This window comes from Rhodnius prolixus, unplaced genomic scaffold (assembly GCF_049639745.1).
Source record: "Rhodnius prolixus isolate KJV_2025 unplaced genomic scaffold, Rpr scaffold_8, whole genome shotgun sequence".
NCBI classification, from domain to species: domain Eukaryota; kingdom Metazoa; phylum Arthropoda; class Insecta; order Hemiptera; family Reduviidae; genus Rhodnius; species Rhodnius prolixus.
In genome coordinates this window covers 1,125,230-1,149,841 of record NW_027411593.1, presented here as the reverse complement: position 1 = coordinate 1,149,841, position 24,612 = coordinate 1,125,230, and the positions used below count along the sequence as shown (strand labels likewise).

Genomic DNA, 24,612 nt, shown 5'->3' with positions numbered 1-24,612 from the left:
ATTAGATAAAGTTGCGGTAAGGGAAATGCGCCTAGTGAGGGGCAAATTTTGGGAAATCGAAAATTAGAGTGAGAGAGTGTGAGAGAAAGCAGATTTTAGAGGGGGGGGCAAGTTGAAAGCGCCGATGGATTGACGATAGTGAATACAGCAGCTCGCCAAGGTTCGGCCACCTTTCTGCGAACGGGCTCTGCTACAAATATAAATTAATTGCGCGAGGCAAGATTTGGCGAAGCAGCTTATTTATACGTAATTTATGCATATTACGTTATTCTTGACCTATTAACGGGCACCTTGCTGAACTGCAAGCAGCGCTGCAGGTGGTTCTCTGTGGAGGTGCTTTCATTTGAGAAACACACCGTTTTTGCAAATAATCGAAACAGATTTGGCGCGGTTGTAACGCTTTTGACAATGAAAGAAATCAATTAAGGCAATTTAGCTTATACTTGAGCGCAGCAAAAAACAAAACTGAAACTTTATGTAGACTTGGACAATTAGCAGTACCAGACTTTGGGTGCTATAACCTCAGCCTTTTATAATACTTAGGTATTAGATGATATGAGAGAAGATTGCAGGCTGTCTAAATTCCCCAGTATTGCGCAATAGATCTAGTTCGATCGGATTTAAGTTTTTCCAATTTAAGTTTACCTTCATACACACACACAGAGAGAGACCAGTTTAGTTTCTATTTCTGTCTACTTTTTCCCCATCACTTATTCCTGAAGCAAAGAGCTTTTTGTTTATTAGGTAATAAATTATTGGACGTTTTCCGCAGTTATTGTGAGCCTCCACTTCTGAAACACACAAATCTACAATTTTTTTGACCTTGACTTTTTTGGGGCTTTAAATGAAGAAAAAAAAAGTTGCACTTCACAAGCTGTGTTAGAAGAGGATATCAGCGAGTTAGAAGCTTGAGAAAGTCATGTGAGTGTGCTCCCCAGATCCTTTCTCTGGCTGCTTGGTCGGGACGACTTTGGGATTCTATTTGGGACAGCTGACCCGATGACTCTCACTAAAGGAGTCCTCAGTAATGATCACTAGTTCAACATCTGCATACATAAAATGATCAAACTGACCCTCGAATCTAAATACCTACTCTAAATCTAGATTCCCCTGTGACGTCCTGACAGGAGGAGTGTAATTACATTAGTAATCTAGGACTGACCTAATTCAGCCCCTTACCGCTCCACCTTCCAGGTGTCTCACTAGAATCTGCACCTTTTTTTCTCTTTTCTCGTACGTGCCAGAAATAAAACCGTCTCTTCAATGTGTTTCTAATTTCTTTCTGGCGGTAATAGAATATCTTGATTGTTTTAAACATAACTATTATTATAGAATAATGAACTACTTTAATTTCTTGTCGCATTACACGGTTTGCTTTGGGAGCAGCAAATACTATTCTTAGACAATACTATTTTTAATTTTCTTTAGCTATTTCTATAGCTTTAATCGTAATTATTATCATTTTCTTACTATAATTATCGAGTTTGCAACGTTTTCGAATAGTTTTCCGAATTGGAAAAACAATTCTTCTTTTTCCCAGACAGATCCTTAATAAAATTTTACTGAATTTTGAATTTTGTGTGGGCAATTTCTCCACAGACAGAGGACAGAAGACACACAAACTGTCAAGGCAAACACGCATGATGTTAATTACATATTTAAGAACATAATGATCCTGACCACAGTCGCGGTTGGTCGTAAGATTGCCATTAATACAATTAAAACAAAAACACAATTATGACTGAAATTGGCAATAAATCTTTCTTTTCTTTGGAATCAATTTGTTTATCTTCGTTATATTAATGTTGAAAGAATATTATATTGGCACGCCATGTGGATATTCTGTTGTAAAGTGGTGTCTTACATGTGGGTACCTTGTAAACGTTGCAACGTCTTAAGCCGTAGTCTGTTAGGTGCCAGTTTGTTCAGATAAGAGGCGCTTCTATAGCCATGCATCTTTTACTGAAAACAAGGAACTAAATCGTATCCTCGTAGCGTATCGTCATTGCGTTGCGTAAGATATTTAATGATACGGAGATACAGATTGCCACGATAGGGGACGTTGTTAAGGAAACCAACTATGGTCCAGAGCGAAAACTAGCGGATGTCACAATACTGTTCTCACTACAATTGATAGAATAACCACATTGTCGGTCACAGGTCACGTATGAGCTCAAAGTGAAAGATGTCACCTTTCTAAAGCACTGATGGGCAACAGAGAGACTACGATTTAGCCACGTGTATTTTTGCTACAGAGACCAAGGTCAGTTCTCCCAAACAAAGAACAGAGTACTAACTCACCGAAAGTGATCGTTTAGATTTACTCTCTACGATTAACTATTTTTAGAACTTGATTATTGGTGCAGTAAATTAGATTTCGGCTGGCAGTAAGATATTTCAAAACTTTTATTTTCAGTTTTTGATGAGAATTTTTTGTAATCTTGCTCAATTTTATTTTAATATGTAACCGGAAGTAACCATTTTGAGATCTTGAGTCAAATCAAAATCAATTTTTACTAATTGAAGAATCACATTGTTAGGAGAATTTTCGCTAAGATTGTCAAGAAAACGGCTGCGACAATTTTCTTTGGACTTTTTCTCCCAATTGGGGAAGATCTAGATCTTTCTTAGGACACATTTTCCCATAAAATTCTATTTAATGCATTTTGAGAGAGAGAGAGAGAGAGAGAGAGAGAGAGAGAGAGAGTGAGCGAGAGCGCGAGAGAGAGAGCGCGAGAAAGAGAGAGCGCGAGAAAGAGTGAAAGAGAGCGAGAGAGAGAAAGCGAGAGAGAGAAAGCGAGAGAGAGAGCGTGAGAGCTAGTGAGCGCAAGAGAGAGTGAAAGAGAGCGTAAGAGAGCGAGAGAGAGAGCGAGAGAGAGTGAGCGCAAGAGAGAGTGAAAGAGAGCGAGTGAGAGTGAGCGCGAGAGAGAGAGAGTGAGAGAGAGAGAGAGAGAGTGAGAAAGGCCGCTCGAATTCATTTCAATTAACAACTCATTTGATTGTAACCCAAAATTTTAATCAAACGTAGTTTCTTCCTTGACTGTTTTAATTTGTAATTAATTATTCATAAAGTTGAAAAACTAATGAAATTGTGAAGACAAATAAAATATAGAAAAACAAAGATGGCGTGCCACAAAGAGGAGAAACAGCGTGACGTGTTTATTACTTGAAGGTCATAAAGAATTCGTGATCAGCTGTCTTCAGGACACGCCAGGTTAACCACAACAACCTCAGGTTCGTGACCCAACCTGACTTCCGCGGCTCCAGTAAATTGTAACTTGCTTCCTATGTGTTAATAATTGGTTTCTTTCTCTTACTGTCAGAAAAAAGGAAGTGACGCTGCGGTAGCGTCACATTGCGCAACCATGAGCTTCGCTCGAAATGACCGCTTTAACACAATGTGTCGATCTTGAGACCGGAGAAAGTGATCGCAAAAACGGCTAATAATGGGAATCCTGGTCCTTGGTAAATCAACAACTCTCTTCTTGTCTGTGAACTAAGGCTTCGTTTTGATTTGTATGAGAGGTTACGGAAATTGCTTTCAACAGATTTGTGTAACTCGTCGAAAGAAACTAATTCTTCTGTTTTCACGTCGATGTTGTTTGACGGTATTTCTCAGAGACTGGTGAAATCTTCCGGAGTATTGGGTATAACTCTAGTGAACATCAGTTCTTGAGGGCGTTTCGAGAAAAAGAAAGGTCGGCGGCTCTCTACTCTTTATTGGTCCGAAGTGTAGTTGGGCGTGACTCTGAACATAGGTTTGTCGGCTTCCAGGAACCCACCAGTTCCAACAAACATGGGTCCAAAAAACTACAAATCATTTATCCAAAAATCGGGTGGCGTCGACGGGTTTTCGGCAATCTAAAAGATTGGTTAGGGTTCTAGACAGGGCTGACAATAATTTCATTTTTGTTGTTTGATTACTGTAGCCCTTGCAGGGAATCCAGGTTTAAGAAGTCACCACTGCATAACAGGGCTCCCGCCAGATATTTCCATGGAGTTTGTCTTTGTAAAAATAATTACTGGAAGTGAAGGCTTTGCCAACGTTTCTCCTGCACGAGGCTGAACCTAACATATCACTTGATAAATTCTCTAACCAAGGTTCATTGACTTGTTTGTCTCTTTAAATGCTTTCATGTATTTATACATCTTCACAGTTAAATTTGTTCTACGATATATTTATTCGTTGTCCTCCATATTTACAGTATCTATAAATAAAACTGTTAATTTAATGTTCTAGACGGCAGGATCTTCACTTCCGGATTTCTAGTAGGGTAGTAAACTTGTTAAGGAAATAGTGCGTAATGAGTGCACTAGGTTATAACTTCCGTAGTTCTACATTCCGTAGTAGAGAAGGTTCTTCAGTACTATGTATGTACTGTCACAATGTCAGACACAAAGAACACAGGATCTTGCGTAAAAACGGTGTAAATCTCCACACCAGCCAGCTTGCCCTTCATTACATCAATCAGTAAGAAAAGAATGGAAAAATTTAATGTATTTCCGTCACTAAATTTCAAAATTGTAAGCTAAGAGAAAAGAAACAATCTCGCAACGTTCTGACGGAGGTGGTAAATCCTAAAACTTGTCTTAAGGGTACAGCTGGATTGCCGTTCTATCCCAAAGAAGAAAAATTCGGCACTGGCCGAAAAGTAAATCTTCTTTAGCCAATCTGAAGCCCCACTGTAACCATTCTGTATCTGCAGTGCACATTTACCCGTCAATAAAATTTGGTTTGCTCAGATAATTGGTCAATTGCAGTTTGTAAAAGAAGTCCTTGAGTTCATGCCAGAATATTTTTATTCTGACCCGTCAAGATTTTGGAAGGATCGATAAAATCAGTTTCGAAACAGGCTTAGATTAGAGCAGAACATTCACTCCAAGCAATAGTGGCACAGTGAGCGGAACTAGTGTTGGTCCTGTAGGAGACTAGGCCCTTCTAGTTTGCTCACCTCTGGCAGTTTCGAAGCGCAACTATCTCATAATTAGTTTTAATTTTAGCGACAACAGTTACCAAATAGATTGGGAAAGGATTTTAAGGTCACAACTATTTCAACTGATTTCATTTATTTATAGTTGTGCTAAAAGAAAAAAATATTAGTTTGACAATTCCATCATTTTAGGATAAGGTTATTAAAGAATGTACGTATGTATGATAAAGGTGAGTTTTTAAAACATGAGAGAGACCTTGAATATTGGCCAAATTACCTGTCATTAAGGGAAGAGCAAACAATGTAATAATAACTAGGAGAGACCGTGTGGGGAACTGTGTGATTGCAGAGCACGGCTGTACTACTGTCTATGTGAATCAGATTTTCAAATTGGGTGGTTACCAATATCTGCCACATTTTTACTGCTTTTCCCATATTAATTCCGAGGCTTTCCATTTTCATTCAGTAGCTTTCTATAGCTCGAGTCCACTGCTGCCAATCGATCTATCACGTCGAATCCAAACCTAAAAAGAATATCCCAGTCAACAGGAACTTAATTAACCTGTACATTAGCAAAAATGAGAATCGTCTGGATGATTCAAAGATCTTCGCTAATGTTGGGCAGGAATCTGTATTAAGGGTAGAAGGGCCGAAGCGGAAGCTCCTGCTTGGCAGAACTTCGGCATCACTGCCACTTACCATATACCTGGACGATGTGAAAAGCTTCCTAAAGTGTGGCGCCAAAGCTTACGCTCTTTGAAAAGAAAAATACTTTGCTCACTTGGAATAAATTTTCCACCATTTCCCAGACCCTAATGGTTTAGTTAGTACTTTAGGTACATATTACATTTCTAGAGAGGGAGAGAGAATCCGCGCCGTATTTCCCACAGGAATATCAGGAACAGAATAACCTTACCTTGACCTTGCCATTGTTGGAGGCAATCTTTACCGTTGACTAATATAAGTTTGCTTGAGCAGCTAGCGCTATTACGACCGTTTCGCCATAATGATCTTGCCTTGTATTTATAAATCACACTCATGTTCCCTTAACTAATTCTAACGTCAACTTTAAATAAATTAGACATTTTATTATATTCTCTATTCACTTTAGCTTCTAGTGAGCGGAAGTACTGAAATCGTGTCATTCTTTTCACCGGAAATGCATGCTTGCCAAATATCTGAGAACATATGACTCAGTCATTACTTTCTCTCGCTGGGCAAGGCCTTGAAATCGTGCAGAGTTATTAGTTTTGGAATTTCACCGATATGGTCGGTTGTAGGGTCCCCTGAAATGCTTCTGAAGTGGCTTTGAGCCTTGTTTGGAGTTCTCTGAGTGATTGGTCAACTTTGGTTTACCAGAGGGATGACCATGTTTGGGTTGCGTTGACTTTGGGCCGTTTGTCTTGTTTTTCCTTTATTGATTCTATTACATTAAAAACCTCTCTCTCAAATTCAGGATATCTCAAAACGCAAAAAACAAAAACCCTGATGCTGTGCTATTAAGATCTGCTAGAGTAAGTCACGAAGAAGTGTGAATGTTTCACCCAGCAGAGTGTGCTGTAAATCGTATTGTGCAGCCCGATCTGAATGCAGAGTGTGCTGTTTGGAAGGAACCAAACCTGGCCGCAGTTAAATGGCCACAGCCCTCTGGCGCTTATTTTAGATATTTTGCCAGTTTTTCATGCTACAGCTGCTGTTTATAAAAAAAAACAGTCAAAATAATCTTGAGGGACATCTTAATTTTAGACAGATATTATAAACCTACATTACATAACACAGAGAGGCAGCTTAATCTTTCACATCAATTTAGTAGAAATAAACAAATTAAAGAATAATAATTCAATTAAAAAAAATGATAGACCGACATTTATGTAAATGTAATTGCTAAGTTTAATGACCAGCATTGGAACAATTAATCATAAAAATGCAATCAAAGTCTTTGAGCCACGGTGGATTCACCCAAACACCAACTTGTAAAAAAACTACTTTTTGTAAAGCAGGAAACCACAATGCGAATATTTCCGGTTTGAAATCAAAATTGAAAGCTGTTTGATCGACGTTTAATGGACGTCCGTAAAAATATATTAAAGGAAACCGTTTATATTTAAAAATATAGACTTCTTACTAAAATAAGGGGATAAATAGATTTATATACAAAGTTGTGTTTATAAAAGCTGGTAGTAAAAGTTGAAATAGAAATCTTGGTTGTGATTGCCCCCCTCTCACATCGGCACAGCCTCCTTAATCGCCATCACATTAATGTAACTTCATTTACCTTCAAAGTTCTTGCACTTAATGGCCAATAACTTCTTCTTTTCTTCCTTCCCCCCCCCCCCTCTCCCACTGTTCTTCAAAGTTCTGCTTCTCGATCAGCAGACAGTCCTGTATCCGACGCTAACTTATTTATAGATTGTTTTTATTGAGTTATCTATTCAACAACAATCTATTTCTGGCCCTGTCAGTCTCTTTAAGTCATTTTAGTCAATTTGCTTCTGTTAAATGTTGTATCTATTCTCTCATTATTGTTATGAAAATGTAATATAAATCTACATTACATAACACAGAGAGGCAAAGAAATTACGAAATAATAATTCAATTTAAATTACTTTAAATGAGAATAGTTTTGGATCAGATCGCTGAAATCAACATTTTAACCAAACTATTTTAACTATCCTGGAGTTATATTGAGTTTATGCTATTCCTAATTTATAGATTACCTTATAGATTATTTTTCTTGGTGACTGAGTCATTCTTCTAAGAGGGAAGAAAATTGGAATTGTTTTTTGTCATTCGCCCTAGAGATTAGGACATCATCAGGGCTGTTGCTGATTGGTTAACGTTGCCCAATGGTTTCGATTACCTTTTTAAATTTTACAATAATATTTTTTTAAATAAATGGGTTTGGTTTAATACTGGATATTACTTAAAGTTTATCTGTGTAATGGGAGTTTGAATTTTACGATTACCGAAACAGTCACAACTTTAGAAACTGTCAGAAGTTAATCTTGGACAAATTCATTGAGTTTGTTCGCCTTAACAGTAGGAAACAAACAGGTTTCAGCAAAAATTCGTCATCCGGAAGTAGTAATTTAGGTCGAAATAGCTTTTTTTTACGATTTCCTGGAAATCCAATAGTACATCATTTTTGGAAAAGATTTTTCCGGCAAATGCATTCGTTGCGCGGGTGAGTGAGAAGACTAGTACAGATAGCGGTTGGAAAACTCATATCCTAGAGCTTTTTCTTTTTCAACAGCCAGAGGAAATCAGAAAAAAATGAGGAAAAGCTGATTGTAGTGGGAGGAGTTCTTGCGGCACAATAAAGACGCCGCCTACACGCTCTCTATTTCAGTGAGAGGTCACTGCGGTGACAGACCTGGCAGCCCCAAGATGCTGTTGAATGAAGTCGCTTGGAGAAGTGCCCAGCTATCGCTAAACTCCAACAAGGAAAAGCGATTAATTGTTTTTAAGACTAAAGAGAAGTAATTTTACTTCCTTTTTAGGCTTTCAATTTTGGGGAAGTGTTGCTATGGTAGCGAACTTACTAAATTGGAGATTATTCGAGAATATCTGCTTTAAGTTTTGAAATCCTTTCAACACCATTTTCGATTTAACATTTTCACCAGAAATTTGAGGGTTATCCAATCAGAGCAGTTGTTTTTACGAAGTGTTCAGTGTGTAAACGACTTTTATCCAATAAAAGAAAAATCATCTCAAAGTTTACGTTAAGTTTGGGCCATCTTCGCAGGGCAATTCATAACTTTATGGGGGACATCTGCAACGTCATTTCGGCCTTACCATATTGGGATTCCAAATTGGAAGAAAAGTGCAAAACGTAACCACTCTCAGAGATGGTTGATTTAGGCAACTATTTGAGTTTAATGAATTTAAGAAAGGAGCACTTTCGGTAGGCGGTGTCCTCCAATGGAACCTAGAAGAATCATCAAATGTTGATCTTACTGCGAATTATGCTGATCACATATTGAACCACTACTTCGTCTTCATTGAACCTCAAAATTTGTATTTTCGATGAAACCTACATGCCCGTAGATAGTAAATTTGGATCGACTTCCGGTTAACAAGTTGGGATTTGGTCAGGGAGATCACTAGATTAACCTGTCTATTTATAGTTGAGGCTAGAAAGTGCTAACAGCTGAATGGACTGCGAGTATGCAGCGCGAGGTGCAGTCCACAACCACTTGGATAGTTAATTTTTAGGTCGGCGGCGTAAACATGGCATCTTCCACATCCTCACAGGTGTTGGTTGGCTCGGTCGCCAGTTAGGTCAAGGCAAATACGCTCTCTAATATAGAAACTGGTGTAAGTGAAATAGTACTTACTATGTACAGTCTAGAATAACACTATTGGAGCAACTATTTTAGTCTAGTATATAAGATTTCATTTCTGTACCCATTCTTATTTATTTCCTCTGGCCTTTAACCTTGAAGAGTTTGGACTTCGTACCAATTACCCTGAAAAACATTTGCTTAGAAAAATATATATTCTAGCGAACGTGTAGAGTTGTATGTGTGTAAAATGTACATACGAGGATTAGAGAGAATCTCGGAAAAAGGGGAAAAAATCACAGAAATGCTGATTTTTCCAACATTTCTCGAGGTTTTTTCATTAAGGGCAGTTCTGGAAACTGGTGAGAGAACACTTTAAATGGCATTTAAGGGCAATCTGCGGTGTACCAAACTGCATAATGTTATCTTAAATGATTCATGGCCGTAATAATCGCCACAAGATCGTTACGAATGGAACGTTCCTTAGTAAAAGAATGTTATCTTTACTACAGTCGTCCCAGTTTCCAGCGGTTACGTTTATTTTGATATCGATCGGCCAGGACGAAAGTCCGTTAGCTCCCTAATGTGTATGGGCCAGTGCAGAGACGTATCGTTTGTCTCTTTATCAAGATGAATGACACTCCCGGCGTCTCTCGGCTTCCATAGACATTTCCAAGATCTCTGTTTCTCTCTCTATTCATTCTACTGTCTCTCTCTTATTACTGGAAACAGGAAGTATGGTGATGTCATGCGAATTGGGGAAGGTTTGGAGGTGCCAAGACTTTGGAAGTAGATACTCGTATTTAGCCAACGATAAGAACCGATGGCTTGGTGGCGAACCGTTCAGTCACCCCAAGATCCATTCCTTGTTTTATGCAGTAATTGGTAACGTTCTCCATAAACACCTGGAATGAACTTCTCGCCTCTTCTACCTTTCTTATCGACAGAACGTTATCAAGTAAAGAAACACCCTGCGGACCTATCGCTAGTGGTGGCCACAACTAGTCGCCATTCGCTACGTTCTCTGTTTTATCATTATCTTCTGCTTAAACATTACCATCATTCATTTCAGTCAGTCATCATGAGACTGATGACCCCCAGCATGAATCAGAATGTTGCAGAAAAGCTCATCTAACCCATACGTTAACTGTACTTATTAAAATGCCTTTGGAAGTTAGCTATGTTTTCAGTTTGTCTGGAATGAGATGTTTTATTAACTACCACACACTCACTGGCTGTGTTAAAATTCGGCATTTTTTAAACAGATATTTCAGCGCATGATGTCACATCCTCATTATTTACTCTAGCCAGATGATTTACGTGTAGTTTAACTTGTGTCTGGCCAGCATTGTGATAATTCTTAATCTAAACTGCCGGGTGCAAAATATTTACACTATGACTTTTAGCAAAAAAGCAGAGTGCGGCAGTGAGCTGTGTTAACATGTTACTGTAAGTAACCTTGAGAATACTAGTAAGAGGAAGTCATGTGAGTGAGTCACAGCTGATTTATGTGGCTGCTGTTACTGATGCAGGCTGTGGTAGGATGAAGGGATCTATGAAATTGGTGGCAGGAAGTTAATTTAATTTCGTTTCTTTTACAATAAAGGTAAGTGCAGTCCGTGTCTAACGAGCCAGCTGGCGCCTATCGATCTACGTCTCGCTGTATGGTCTGTTCGTGCCACAGTTTCTTTTTTTATTATTTAACAGAATATCGATTAATTTGGATTTAAATATTATTAAAATTTCGCATTGGTTTGTTAAATGAAAGATTGTAATGAGCTTCCTCTATAGAGACTGTTTGAAGAGGGCGCTACCCTCTCCCTTTACGATCAGAATCAGCGATCAGGTGCACCTCCCCTCCAGTCTCAAGGTCATTCCAAGACTCTCTCTCCTGCAATTGCAGATGACAAATTATTTAAACATTCAGTTCTCTTGAAATGAATAAGTAAGTAATGTAGACACAGCTGGTTGGTTGTCTAGCAGATTATTTATTGCATTAAATCACTAATCAGAGCAAGTATTGAGATCGTGAGTTTTGGTCAAACTTAGTGAACCGGAAGTAACCCTTTTCCCGAAAATGGCACCTATGACTTTCTTTAAATTTCTAATTATTTTGTTTACGTTTTTTAAAAAATAAATTTCCGGTGTTGGTGAGTAAAAGAAACTGCTCTCTAAATTGTAATTACTGGAATTGCAAACTGTTACTTTGATCCACCAGATCAGAGCGAGCTGTAATTGAGAGTGTAATTGAGCTGAAACCAGTGGTCCAGTCCACTAATTCAGGCCCTCGTGTCGTCCTCAGATTACCCATCCCAAAATTACTTTTATAGTAATCGATTATTTTGTTCTAATGACTAATTACAATCTCTGGCCGTAACATTTTTGATAGCCTTCTAAATTGTACGTATACTTCCCAATGCCTCTAAAATTAAAAAATCTTGTGTTTAACGCACCCAACTTCCTCTGGCCACAATCGTTCCGGTTCTAACTTATACATTTCTGTGTAAAAACGTTCATTTCACGGAAATAACAACTTTTGTGCGGACTCGTCTCCATCTCAGGCCAATACTAAAACGAATTTTCCTAGAAGAAAAAAATCAAAATTTATAGGGCTTTTCCGATGTTTTTCCAGATGAAAATCTCAGAAATTTGTAAAGCCCAATCAGTAAAAAGGTACTTTGGGTTCAGTAATCTTCTTCAAACATGGAATTCGGCGACCTCTTTTTACAACAGCTGTATGAATGTAAGTAAGTCTGTAAATTATATCTTAAAGGTGCTTTAGAGACACCCCTGACTCCCAGGTGAGCCACATTTTTACTGGAAAAGAAGTTTTAAATAAAAATTTTAGTCCTTCTAAGTATAATAGTTGAAGGAAGTTTAGAGACAAATCTAAGAAAGTTATTCGTGTTTAAGTTAAAGCGCACCGCAAAGTACGGTTCCGATTTCAGTCAAAAGTATAATTTATTAAAGTACTAATTACGATCATGGTTTTCCAGAAAGACCAGGCCAGTCCCACTGCTAACACAAGTTACAAGATTAGTATTACTGATATATGAAAAAATATATCTCTCGAGAAAATCTATTTTCGATAAATACGACGCGATTACAGTACTGCCTCTTATCAGCAGTAAAGAAGCTTTACTGGAAGAAGGACGAGGGGTAAGAGAAACTAGTAACTGAGTAAAGATTGATAATAGCCCCCTTTGTAATGTAATGTGGATACAGCATCCTAGGTTATAGATAAAGGATTTTCCTTCCTTTCAGTGGAGAGCGGTTGGGGAGATATTGGGGAAATATTACGTCATCGAGGTAGAAGTCCTTGGGGGCAGTGATTTTCCGCTCACTGGAGGAAACTACAAAGGGTTTATTTATAAGGGTTTCCTTCTTTGTTATTAGTAGACGGGATTATACCAAGTCTTGTAGTTTGTTTTTCTTGAAGTATTATTCTTAGTGATTAAGGAATTACATTTTAAATCCATGATGGTGGATTGGAAAGCAAAACTTTTGTCTTGTAATTCGTTTATTTCGGATATTGAATTAATTATTAAAAGATACGATTTTATTATATATGTTCAATATTACTACATCTATTTGACTTCGAATTACATAAGTAAAGTAAGCAAAGTAAAGTAATCGCCTATTTTTTCAGGCGGGGCTTAACGTCCAACTACCATTTACTAGGTGTCGTGGACGGAGGCGACTAGCAAACGTACTTTACTATTTCTCATTTAATCATTAAATAAAATCCAAGGCTAAGACCGGGAATCGAACCCAGTACCACAATGCATATTAGCTTTGCAGGTCTCGCCTTTTAACCGCTCGGCTTTCGTGGCGCCTAACAACAACACCACTATTTAATCGCTAATCACTGGTTGGCGGTTGTCCTTTATCATAAGCCCGTTATAAAATATATATAACCATAATATTACTTTGAAATGAGATAAATATTATAATTACTCACTTGGGGCGGGTGTTGGTCTAGTGGTCAAGAGCGTGGCTTTGTAAGTGGGAGATCCCTAGTACGAATCCCGCGTATGATTACTTTTTATTTGTTGGAAAAAATTGTTTATAGTAAAGTATGAAGGCTTCCGTCCACGACAACTAATTGTTAGTTGGAGGTTAAGGTCTGTCTGAAAACATAGGCGAATACTTTACTTTTACTTCGCTCATTCATGATATTTTATTACTCCTATGAGTCTCTATTATTATTTAATGTCTAGTGTCAGTTCTGTTAAAAAAACAAACACCCTCAGCGGGGCTAAAGGCTACATTGCCAAATAGACGGATATCGTCGTCTACAAAAATAGAATTCTTATTTATTTACTTCACGTTATATATTTATAAGATACAGCTTCAGATCTCTTTCCTGTTTATTATGCTATCTGAATATCTTATATACTAACAGTTAATATTAAAACAAGATTTGTTTGTCTCTGAAGATCAGTAGGGTGAAATGTTTAGTTCCCGTAACACCCACCAGATTGTGACTGTAATTGGACTGCGATTAATTTTGTGTCCTCTGCTTGCTGATTGGGTTGATTTTGCTGCTGACGCTGCCTATGGACATTTATTAAAACTGTCCGGTAGGACAGTTGTATAAGGATTGATCGTCAAAAAGTGCACGAAAAAGCGTAACGTTGAAAAACACCCAACTTTGACAATTTTTTTCTCTTTTTCAATAAAAGATAAAATTCCCAAATTTTCTTTAAAATATAGGGCAAACCCTCCTTTATAACTGTAATTTTTTTACAACCCCCCAGACCTAATTGATTTCGAGAAAAAAGTTGCCGAAAATGAGCAAAAACGGCATTTTCAGAAATTGTTGTTGTTGTTCTTCTTCTTCTTCTTCTTCTTCTTCTTCTTCTTGTTGTTGTTGTTACCTTTTTTGTAAACTGCGTAGCGCCTAAACGCACGAACCGATTTTCATGAATGAGGTGTTATTCGGTTCGGACTTTTATGTAGATGTGCCTTTTGGGGGTCTCGACGCTGTACACCGAATGGGAGAGGAGTTAGCCCCTTTTATGTAAGGCCCCCTTCAAAATTATTATTACTAATTACTCTGTAAATCTTAGCCCGATTTTGATAAAATTTGGTAGGGTGATAGAGTTAGGGCTCCCCTACGTAACATTAAAGCGGCGATTTGCTCTTACACTAGTTAAGGGGAAGTATAGCAATCGTTTCAAATTATCGACAAGTGAACTGATTTTCATGAATGAAGTGTCATTCGAATCGAAATTTTGTACAGATTTGCACTTTAAAAGTCTCGTCGCTATGCCTCATATGGAGGGGAGTTTGCCCCACCCAAGTAAGGCCGTTTCTAAAACTATTATTACCAATATTTCTATAACGCTTTGTCCGATTTTGATAAAATTTAGCACGAAGAAGTGATTAAAGCTCCTCTACATGGCTGTGAAGTGCCATCATGCTCTTACACCTACTAAGAGGAAGTACTGAAATCGTTAAAATTATCAATGGGTGAACCTATTAATGAATTGTCGTTCGATTCAAAATCTTTGCCTCTTTGCCTTTTAGGAAGAAGTACTGTAATCGCCCGTTTATTTTTCTTACTCCTCTTAAAAGGAAGGTCTGAAATCGCAGTTTAAATTTGCTTTTTACGTACAAATACCTTCCTATTTTATATAAAAAGGCTTTCTCAAAAAAATTGTTATTGAGGATGGTTTGGGGACCGCAACTATAATCATTCTTTAAAAAGATCTCTCCAGTGGTAGTTACGGTTCCTACTTAACACCTTATCAGGTTATAATGATAGAATTGCTTATTCCAAATTTAAAAAAAAACAGTAAAGCAGATATGTAACTTTGCAAAATAGACAAAAAGAAAAATCTATCCAAAAGGTACAAAAATCTCCTTAACAAAAACTTACAGTTTAAAAAGTTAAGTATAAGGGTTGATTAAACGCCAAAAGGTACAGAAATCAGCAAGTACCCATCATTTAATTTATACTTCATTGATATGATTTAAGTAATTTTACTGCATTAACTTTTCCTTCACATTTTTAGAATTCATTAGATGTCACAGACCCTTATGCTGGCCATTTTCATCTACAAAAAATTTGTTCAAGTAGCACTGTAGATTGACTGTAATATCTATTAATCTATAATAATCAAACTATTAATTACAGGTTAAAAAGAAAACGTTATAAAAAATAAAAAAAATTACGAGGCTAAAAAATTTAAAAACTTTTTTAAAAAAATGCTTACACCAACATACATCAATGATTTCGATTATTTTATTTTTAATAAAAATCGTCTGTTTAAGTTTATTCTTCGATTAAAGTAATTGTTATTTTATGTAGTAGTCAAACGTTTATAATAATAGGTAATAATTATCTGGCTTTATCGCAAATAATATAGTTTTCTTCAATCACACTCTCAATGTAGCTGTTCTTCTCACAATGTTATATATATGTTATGTAATATAAAATAAATAAGTATTGCATACTTTTAGGACAGCTAATTATTCCAGTATTTTACTGTAAGTAAAATTAAATTACAATTGAGAAATGAATAATTGTTGTTGAATAATCTACTTGTTATTAACTGTGTGTTATTTGTGCTCACGAATATTTCGGTAAGACGAATTCAAGTCTGAAATATTGTTTTAAATCCTCCGTGATTCAAATTTAAACAGTAGCCGACTCTAACTTTGTCTTTTTCTACTTTAACATGCATGTATAAGATGTGACAACTTCAGAATAAAGGGCATATTAAAGATAAATCAGAAGAATAATTTGGAATAGAGTTAAAATAAAGTACCTATTTAAAAACGAAGATATAATATACATTTTATCATAATTATAACCAAATAATATTATGAACGAACTGGCCAGCATAAGGGTCTGTGACATCTAATGAATTCTAAAAATGTGAAGGAAAAGTTAATGCAGTAAAATTACTTAAATCATATCAATGAAGTATAAATGAAATGATGGGTACTTGCTGATTTCTGTACCTTTTGGCGTTTAATCAACCCTTATACTTAACTTTTTAAACTGTAAGTTTTTGTTAAGGAGTATTCAAAAATGGAGTTAGTACTTCATTTGTCAACAAGTTCGATCTTATATGCTACGATCTAGAATAAAGCAGAATAAACGTTCTTCTAGTTTATGTTGAATTATTTAGATCGATTTAGGGGATCAAGTGTAGTCTAGCAAAACGTCAAAAAACTTAGTTCTTTTTGGTGGATCATATAATCAGCTTAATTTTCATTAAGTTGTGGCGGAGTTAAAATTAATGTTTATTACTTCAGGCGGGCTTTACGTCCAACTGCCTAATTAGGTGTCGTAACAAACATACTTTACTATAAATTCCTTTTATTAACCATTAAATAAAAACCAAGGCCTCCAGACCGGGAATCGAACCCAGTAGCGTTAGCTGCGCCTCTTACCGCTCGACACCGTGTTGGTGTGGACTTCGAGAAAAAGTTAAAAATCCGTTCAATATTGTGATACTTCTGAGGGACCAAATCTTATAATAGTGGCACCCCTGAGCGAAATATCAGATTTCAACTTTCTGCAAGTCTTCGTTTTGGAGTTGCGGTTATCGTATTTACATTAAAGGCAGAAACACAAACGAATAGGAAAACTAAGTTTTTCTTTCACTGGAAATCTCGAATCTGATATTTCCGTTAAAAAATCTGTAAGATCATAAAATACTTTCTCTGACTAGTAGAAAGAAAAAAATAACTTTTTTGCCCTATTGGTGGGGGGGGGGGTGAGAGATCGACGCCTCAGGCTCCGCAACAGGTCCAGACATGCATGGAGAAAAATTAGTAATTGTGAACTACCATTTTGGGTATTTAGAGAGCTCTTGTTAACTCCATTTCCAAAAATATTTTCGGCGAATACTCTATTTAGAAATTTGGACCAACAATCTCTTTAGATCAAAGAAAATTAAAAAAAAAAGTTGGTTGTCTGTAGCGACTGGATGCCATAAAGCAGGCGATATCTTAGATCGTTGGTAATTATTAGAATTTAAATAGGTTAAGTGGCACCTTTGCCAAATATAGATACACGTTTCTACAAAGCTTTAAGAGACGCTGGGATACGAAAGTTGGATGATTCTGTAGCCGGCAATGAACCCATATTAGTCACGCTTGTGAGTTTCTTAAACTGGTATTAAAACTAATTGGGTGCAATGGCGGATTTAGCATTTGAAAGGCTCTTTTCTATGGCCGTACCAAATTTTTTTTCGGTATAAATGGGGAAACCTGATTGGAGGATGGTTATTAGCGAAATTGTCTTGTCTACTACAGTGTGCATTGTAAGTGCAGTATCGCTCTCTAGGTTTCGGGTTTCGGGTTTCGGCTTTATTAATTTCGATCGCACTATCCCATCTTGGTTAGGTTAGCTCATGTTTAAATGGAAAATTGCTTGAATATCATCCCTCTTAAAGCTAACATTAAAGCAGATACGTGTATATAGTAAATTAGGAATATAAAATGGCGTTAAAGTCGTACACCATACTGCAACTGTATGGTACGAATTCATGGTAATCCCTAGAACGTGGTTTTCACTGCGGTCCCAGTAAGTAAATTGCACGGTATCACGGTAGAAAGCAGGCGGTCGTAGAGCTGGTAACATATTTTATTTGCGACCTTCCAGTTGGGTATTTGTGACCCAGACAAGTTGCAACTTTTATGAAGAAGACAGAATTTATTTTGTTTAACAGAAATTTGGCCCTGTATTTACTATCATTTATGCATAGATATTGGTGGAAGGTGGACCAGTCACCTAGTTTCTGTACTAGTAAGAGATAGTTTTACTGTAGGGTCATATTTTCAACATTTAATTGAACATTGAAAATGCTAGATTTAAGGACCCTTTTCTAGTACGAATACTGTGTTTGACAAATTGGTCAGATTGGGTCTGTCTAAATGAGCTTATCTAAAAACTGGAAAACGCTTATACATAAGTCTAGAAACTTTAAATTCTGCATTTGGTTTAGTGCCGCCTGCAGCTGAAAATAAGCTTTTCATCGAAATAGTATGCATCAACCAGGGGTGTCTCTTTACAGCATCGATTTTAGCCCTAATTAATAAAACATTTAACTAGGAATATTCGATTAGGGTCGTTCTGGGAAAAAGGTTATGAGGCATATCCAACCAGAAGTGTGACAATATAAATTGCATTTTCGATTTTACTTGAATTTTCTGTACGGTCGCCATTTCGTTTTCCATTTAATGTTGCACATTAAATGTCAATAGGCCTTGAAACTTTCTTTTATGGAATATTGATTATATTGAGGTTCTAGGGGAGCTGTGACATGACAAAGTAAAGTAAGAAATAAATCACGCTTTTTTTTAGCAGTTTCGTATTATTACGATATAGTGCATGTATAATTTTTAAGGCAACGATTTTTTTAAGTACAATTTCTAAGTTTTATGGAAATTCAATTACATTATTTACGGTAAGAGTAAATCTTGTAAACATCACATTTTCAATTCTTAATCCTAGTCAACAATAACTAGGTTTTAGAAATCTGAGTCTCTAACTGGGTTAAATGAATTCTTTTGTGTAAAAGAAGAAACAATGCAAATTAATTCATCTAAAATGTTATAGCATTGCAGTGAATGCACTGCTGCAACGGTTATGGTTGGCGAGTTACACACGTGACTGCGCCACTGTGCAACCTACCCGCCGTGTCAGGTTACTTTGCCTGTGTCATTTCTCCCACCACTTTTCTCTTTAGTCTGTCATCTTTCGTACAGTTTGCGAGATTTTGTGCAAAAGTTTCCTTAAGTTAATCTTTTATTTTTCTTTAATTTATGTAGATAACGTGCGGTTTGGTAATTGCACAACTTATAATTTTATACGGCTAAACCATCATGGCGACCAATGTCGTACAATATGGCTGTATTATTGACCCTAAACTTTAAAAGTAAGATTTAGTGATTTATATATTTGGCCAATAAAAGGGATCACTTCATTTGTGATAACTGTTTGAAGAGGAGCAGAGGAAAATGGATACTGTTTACTTAGTATGTAATTGTTCGTAATTTTTTACAATTTTTAATCTGTTCAAACAAACATCGGGTATTTTCTTTATTACACATGCTCAACTGTTCATTTTATCTTAAAAGTTATAAATATCTTCTGCGGGTTTGGCCTTTATATTCTAAATTAATGTGCCCTTTTTGATCTTGAATAGTGCATGCTCTTCTTTCTATTTATTTATTTTTTTAAATGCCGCATAATTGGCAGTAGGTGTCGAAATATTGCAGGGGGTGTATTGAGCGGTCCACTAGGGGTGTGGTGATTGGCCTTGAGTTAACTGCTCCTTTAGACACCCTATGACTCATCGCTGGAATTTGTAAATATATTTGAAAGAAAAGAAAATTCCATATAATTAAAAAGATATTGACGAAAACATGTTTAGTCAAGTTCAATGTAAAACATCCCTTGCATCTTGGCAATTTTCATCAGAAACATGCAGTCGATATAATCCCAGTTACAGACCTCACATTTTTATTACTTATAGGGTTGCTTTATATTATAGCTATTAAACGTCTCTTGAACTCTTGTTTAACTATTTTAATCACATAATAGGCCTAATTTTTCTGTTGTGTTTATTTATAAACAAAGATCTGTTTTATCTATTTGTTCTTGTAAAATGGTTAAATTACAAAGTACATGCATGTACTATGTAGTGTACTTACTGTCAGTTCGAAGGTGGAAAAAAAGGATAACCCCTTTGTTATTTTATTTTTTTTTTTATTTTTTTTTTTTTTTGCGCATCAACAGCTGAGGTCATTAGCGCCCGGAGCTTTTTTCAGTGCACTGCCGGCCTCCGGACAGTGTTCTCTCGTTACAGACAACACTGTCCATCACCGGACAGTGAGCTGTAAGAAGCTCCTAGGAAGAGAAAATCTAAGGGTCAGCAGCTGGATTCGAACCCGGGACCTCCGCGTGGGAGTCCAGTATGCTAACCTCATAGCTAATCCCTTCCCTCCTTTGTTATTATTATTATTATTATTATTATTTTGTTTTTTATTTGTTGTGATATGTGTACGTACATAAATTTTATATTTCAATTTGAAACTACAACTTTTCCTTTTTTTTTCTTTTGCTTCTGAAAACCCAAATTTACTTGCCGATTGGCCCTTAGACGAGCTAGTTGCAACACCCTGTGCTGCTGACATTATTAGAGAATCTTAACCATTTCCAGAGACGTTGTCTTCTTAAACATCCAGCCGGTATTATTAGCCTTTAAGCCCTACGAAATTCTGTAATGGCATTGTTTGACTAATTGAGAACAGTTTGTCATGGTGTCTGGGCATTCTGATCAAAAGTAAATCGTAAATAAGACGACAGCCAACAACAGATCCAAGCAGTCACTTTGCTATTCAAAATGCTTCGCAGTTGTACAGCGAACAAATTGTGCTCGCTCGAATAGTCGTAGCATTGTGGATGAAAACAGGCCAGAAACGGGCAAAGTTCATTATTAGCCGTTCGCTCGTTCGTAGATTTCCTGACAAGCTTCTGCAGACTTTCAGAAGAAGAAAAACTCATGCTTTTAATCTTTACTTTTCTTCGAGGAAGTCCCTCTCCTCCAAACTCTTAAATCTTATCAAACAACAATGCAGAGCGGAACTCCATCTTGAGGTTGCCACTAGAAGTTTTTGGAGTCGCATTGGAATAGGCTTACAGGTCCTTCCCCTAAACTTATTTTCAATTTTTAGAGTAGTGGTTTATGTCAGAATGCTGTCAGCAGATAATTTCTTGATTCTATGCTGATTAGTAGAGTTAATCCTTTTAATCTTGCTGTAATTTCGTTATAATTACACTTATAAAGTACATCATTGTAAATAAATATTATCGTAGTGAGTTTCCCAAAGCACCCGTCCCCTTGATGAACCATTGCGGAGCCAAATGACCTCAAGAGTTGATTCACCTTAACTAAAATAATAATAATATTAATAAAAGGGGACGGATTAGCTAAGTGGTTAGCGTACTGAGTACTCAGGTGAGATCCTGGTTTGAATCCTTTCAGCTGGCCCATATACTCGTATTTCTCTTGGGCGATTCTTACAGCTCACTATCTTGTGTGAACAGTATTATCTGTAACATTCCGGAGGTCGTTCAGAGCACTGAAAAAAGCTCCGGGTGCAAATGTTGAGTCGCCTTAAATTAAAAATAAACTTTGTTGGCCAAAAAATTAAACCTTAATACAGTGAAATGAATTATTCAATAATAACATAAAATTATTCAATTATTTATTCCTTTTTGTTTAGTTTTATTTAAAATTGAAATAAAAATAATGAGTACTACTAATCGTAAATGTGGTTAGGTTCTCAGAGCTGTAATAATATGTAATATAAGGCCGCGTCCGATAAAATCAAAGAAACTTATTGTAAATATGAACTCTATTATAATATACTACATATCAGGACAACTCTAATTTTTGATACCAGTCACATTAATGAGCGCAGCCTTACAACATATTTTTTCATTTTTCTCAAAGAAGTGCAAATGTTTATGGCCGCAATTCTCAAATAGGATGCCGTTAAGTATTTTCTGAAAACAACGTTAGATTTCTAAAAATGTTTTGACCGTGGCATGTTGAAAATCTTTTATCACCCAAGTCTCTCGTGCATACGTTTTTATTATCATCGGTTTTATTATAGTTTTGTAGGACCATCGTATCATTAACCCGACGAGCTTTCATCAAAGCAAAAAACTCACTTTCAACCACTCTTCTAGTGGTTCTGCTCAATTTGAAACTTAGTTGTCATGATTGCTACCAGAAGTCCATTATAAGCAATTATAGATTATTTAGACTTAGATTGCATAAGTTCACAATATCTTCTTGTATTTTATTTTAATATCTTTAGTTATTAAACGTAGTTTTCTAGATGTGCTCTTGTGTTCTGGTAACGCGCCAGCTAGTACACATTCAAATTTCCAAACACTTCTGCTCTATTTGATTGCCCTTTTTTGCTTATTTCATTAATATTTTATGTCAATAAGAGTGTAGGATAAAATATTGAGAACAAGTAAATGTCACCTACATGGAATGCATTGGCATACGAGTTTTGAGTCTATGAATATAACGAGTCCTATTCTGGGAATTCCGAGGTGTCGATAGATTTACTTAACAGAACAGTGAGAGCCCAGCAGAAAATTTTGCTTCCTTGACTGGACGTACGAGGTGTTGACAATAGGACATCGAATGAAGTCGTGTTATGCCTCTCCTCGATGAATGGCTGCTCTAAGGAGTTGATTAACGATGGCACTCTCACAGTCTTCTCGACAGGAATTGGTGGTACTTTTGGAGCAGTCTCATACTGGTCTATTTGTCTCAATTTCTTCTTTTCTCCTATTAACACAGTATACCATGTGGTCTTATCATTTATAAAAGATAAGGAGGATTTGCTAATATTCGAAGTTTGAAGAAAATGACAGAAGTGAGAATCTCCCATTTATTTTTTAGTTTTCCGCCATTTTCTCCAAAACTATTTTATCCAACCTGTTAAACTGAGAAATCTAAATACTCGTGTGAAGACTTATCACATCACCAACTTCAAATATTAATCGAGAAAATTGATTTTGGTACTTGGGGGGAGAGTATTTGGGAATCTCTTTATAAAATTAAGTTCTCTATTTTGTTGGCAGGAATTATAATGACAATATTTCGGAGGAGTATGGGTATCTGGTAGATGAGTCGACGGACCAAAACAACAACATCAGGATGACCAGTGAAGACCTCCTACAGCCAGGGCATGTTGTCAAAGAAAGATGGAAAGTGGTAAGTACATATTTTTTATAAATAAATATATTTTTAAATAAAGTCTAGTTTATCATACGATTAAAATGTCACTCATAAAATCCTTGACGCAAGGTTATTTATAAATTTGAATATACATCAGCTGTTTGTTACTGGTCCAACTCTCACTTGCAAGTTTAAATTATTTTCAACACAATACTTTTTCTTAATGAAAAATCCAAAATTAGAATTTGCAAATATGGGTGGTTAAGTTACTGCGTTATTGAATAAAAATGAGTGCAGACTCATATCTCAATGATTTGGAATCTATAACAGACAGACTAAGGTCAAAGCCTTCAATTTTATTTTTTCTTAAGGCTGAGTGGTACTTCCCCATGATTCCATACTAAAGTGTAAGAGTTTTATGGTTTTGCTGGCATGACCTGTATGGACTCACTAGCTTCCAACGTCTCTATTCATCGAACCAATGCATTTGAAGGCTTTCATTCTCTCTTCCAAGAGTTTCTTCACTCTCTTTCGAATTAATTAAACGTTCCCTTAACGTTTCTTAAAAAAAAAAATAAATCTCAGAGGGACTTATTGCAATAAAGGTGATAGGATGGAACTTAAGTAGGCACAAATTTTTATAGCTATGTCCCGTAAATTTTCTTAATTTTTTCGAGGAATTCTTTGATTTGTTCAATTGCATACTGTAATTCAGTTAATGGTATTAATAAGGTTGATAAATACAGCGTAAATAACTAAATTAAACTTTTATTTCATTTTAAAAGGTACCTAACCTAACCTATTTCTTACCCCTCCCACTGACTGAAACTAGCTTGTGACTTGTTTTTTTTTTATGTTGCAGGTGAAGAAAATTGGGGGAGGTGGATTTGGGGAAATCTATGAAGGTTTAGACCTTGTTACAAAGGAACAAGTAGCGCTTAAAGTAGAATCAGCAAGACAGCCGAAACAGGTGCTCAAAATGGAAGTGGCTGTCCTTAAAAAGCTTCAAGGTACTTTACTATTTTCAGTTATTGAGCTTGGAATTCAAACATAGTCTAAAAATTTATTTTGTCCTAATGTATTAACTATAATTTCATTCTGCACTTTTGTTTTTCAGGTAGAGAACATGTTTGCAGATTCATTGGATGTGGTCGTAACGATAGATTCAACTACGTAGTAATGCAGCTGCAGGGCAAAAACCTGGCCGAGCTGCGAAGGGCTCAGCCGAGGGGCGCCTTCTCTCTCTCCACCACTCTTAGGCTAGGGCTACAGATACTTAAAGCAATAGACTCCATCCATGAAGTGGGATTCCTACACAGGGATATTAAACCTGTAAGTGTAATTATAATACATGGGCAAGGTGAAAATTCGTGGGATGCCAGCGAATAGAGAGTGTTTATTCATTCAATTGACATCACAATTGCACCGAATGGATATTCTCAATAATAACTAACAATGGATTAAAACAAAAAATATATAATAAACTTATTTACTTGCTTTGTTCATCACACTGTTTCAATAAGATTCAAATTTTCGATCAGAGTGCACTGCCGTGCATCATATTCTCAGATCATCCAATTTCCACTTACTATTATTTATTGTTGCTTGCACCAACCAAACTTTTACATTTTGAAATGTAATTTTTAACAATTACATATTGTTGATATG

The 24,612-nt window shown here is 36.4% G+C and overlaps 1 protein-coding gene across 17 annotated transcripts in view; it reads left to right on the top strand.

The window, feature by feature from the left end:
- Asator (tau-tubulin kinase asator) overlaps nucleotides 1–24,612 on the top strand; it is a 105,095-nt gene that overhangs the window by 47,031 nt on the left and 33,452 nt on the right. For 15 of the 17 annotated variants that reach the window (XM_074121269.1, XM_074121271.1, XM_074121281.1 and 12 more), the window contains 3 exons: nucleotides 22,848–22,980; nucleotides 23,807–23,954; nucleotides 24,062–24,276. In XM_074121269.1, coding sequence (XP_073977370.1) covers nucleotides 22,848–22,980; nucleotides 23,807–23,954; nucleotides 24,062–24,276 — 496 coding nt within the window. Of the gene's footprint in view, nucleotides 1–18,875; nucleotides 19,214–22,847; nucleotides 22,981–23,806; nucleotides 23,955–24,061; nucleotides 24,277–24,612 lie in introns of those variants that run through there. The other 2 variants (XM_074121275.1, XM_074121272.1) reach the window with 2 other exon arrangements.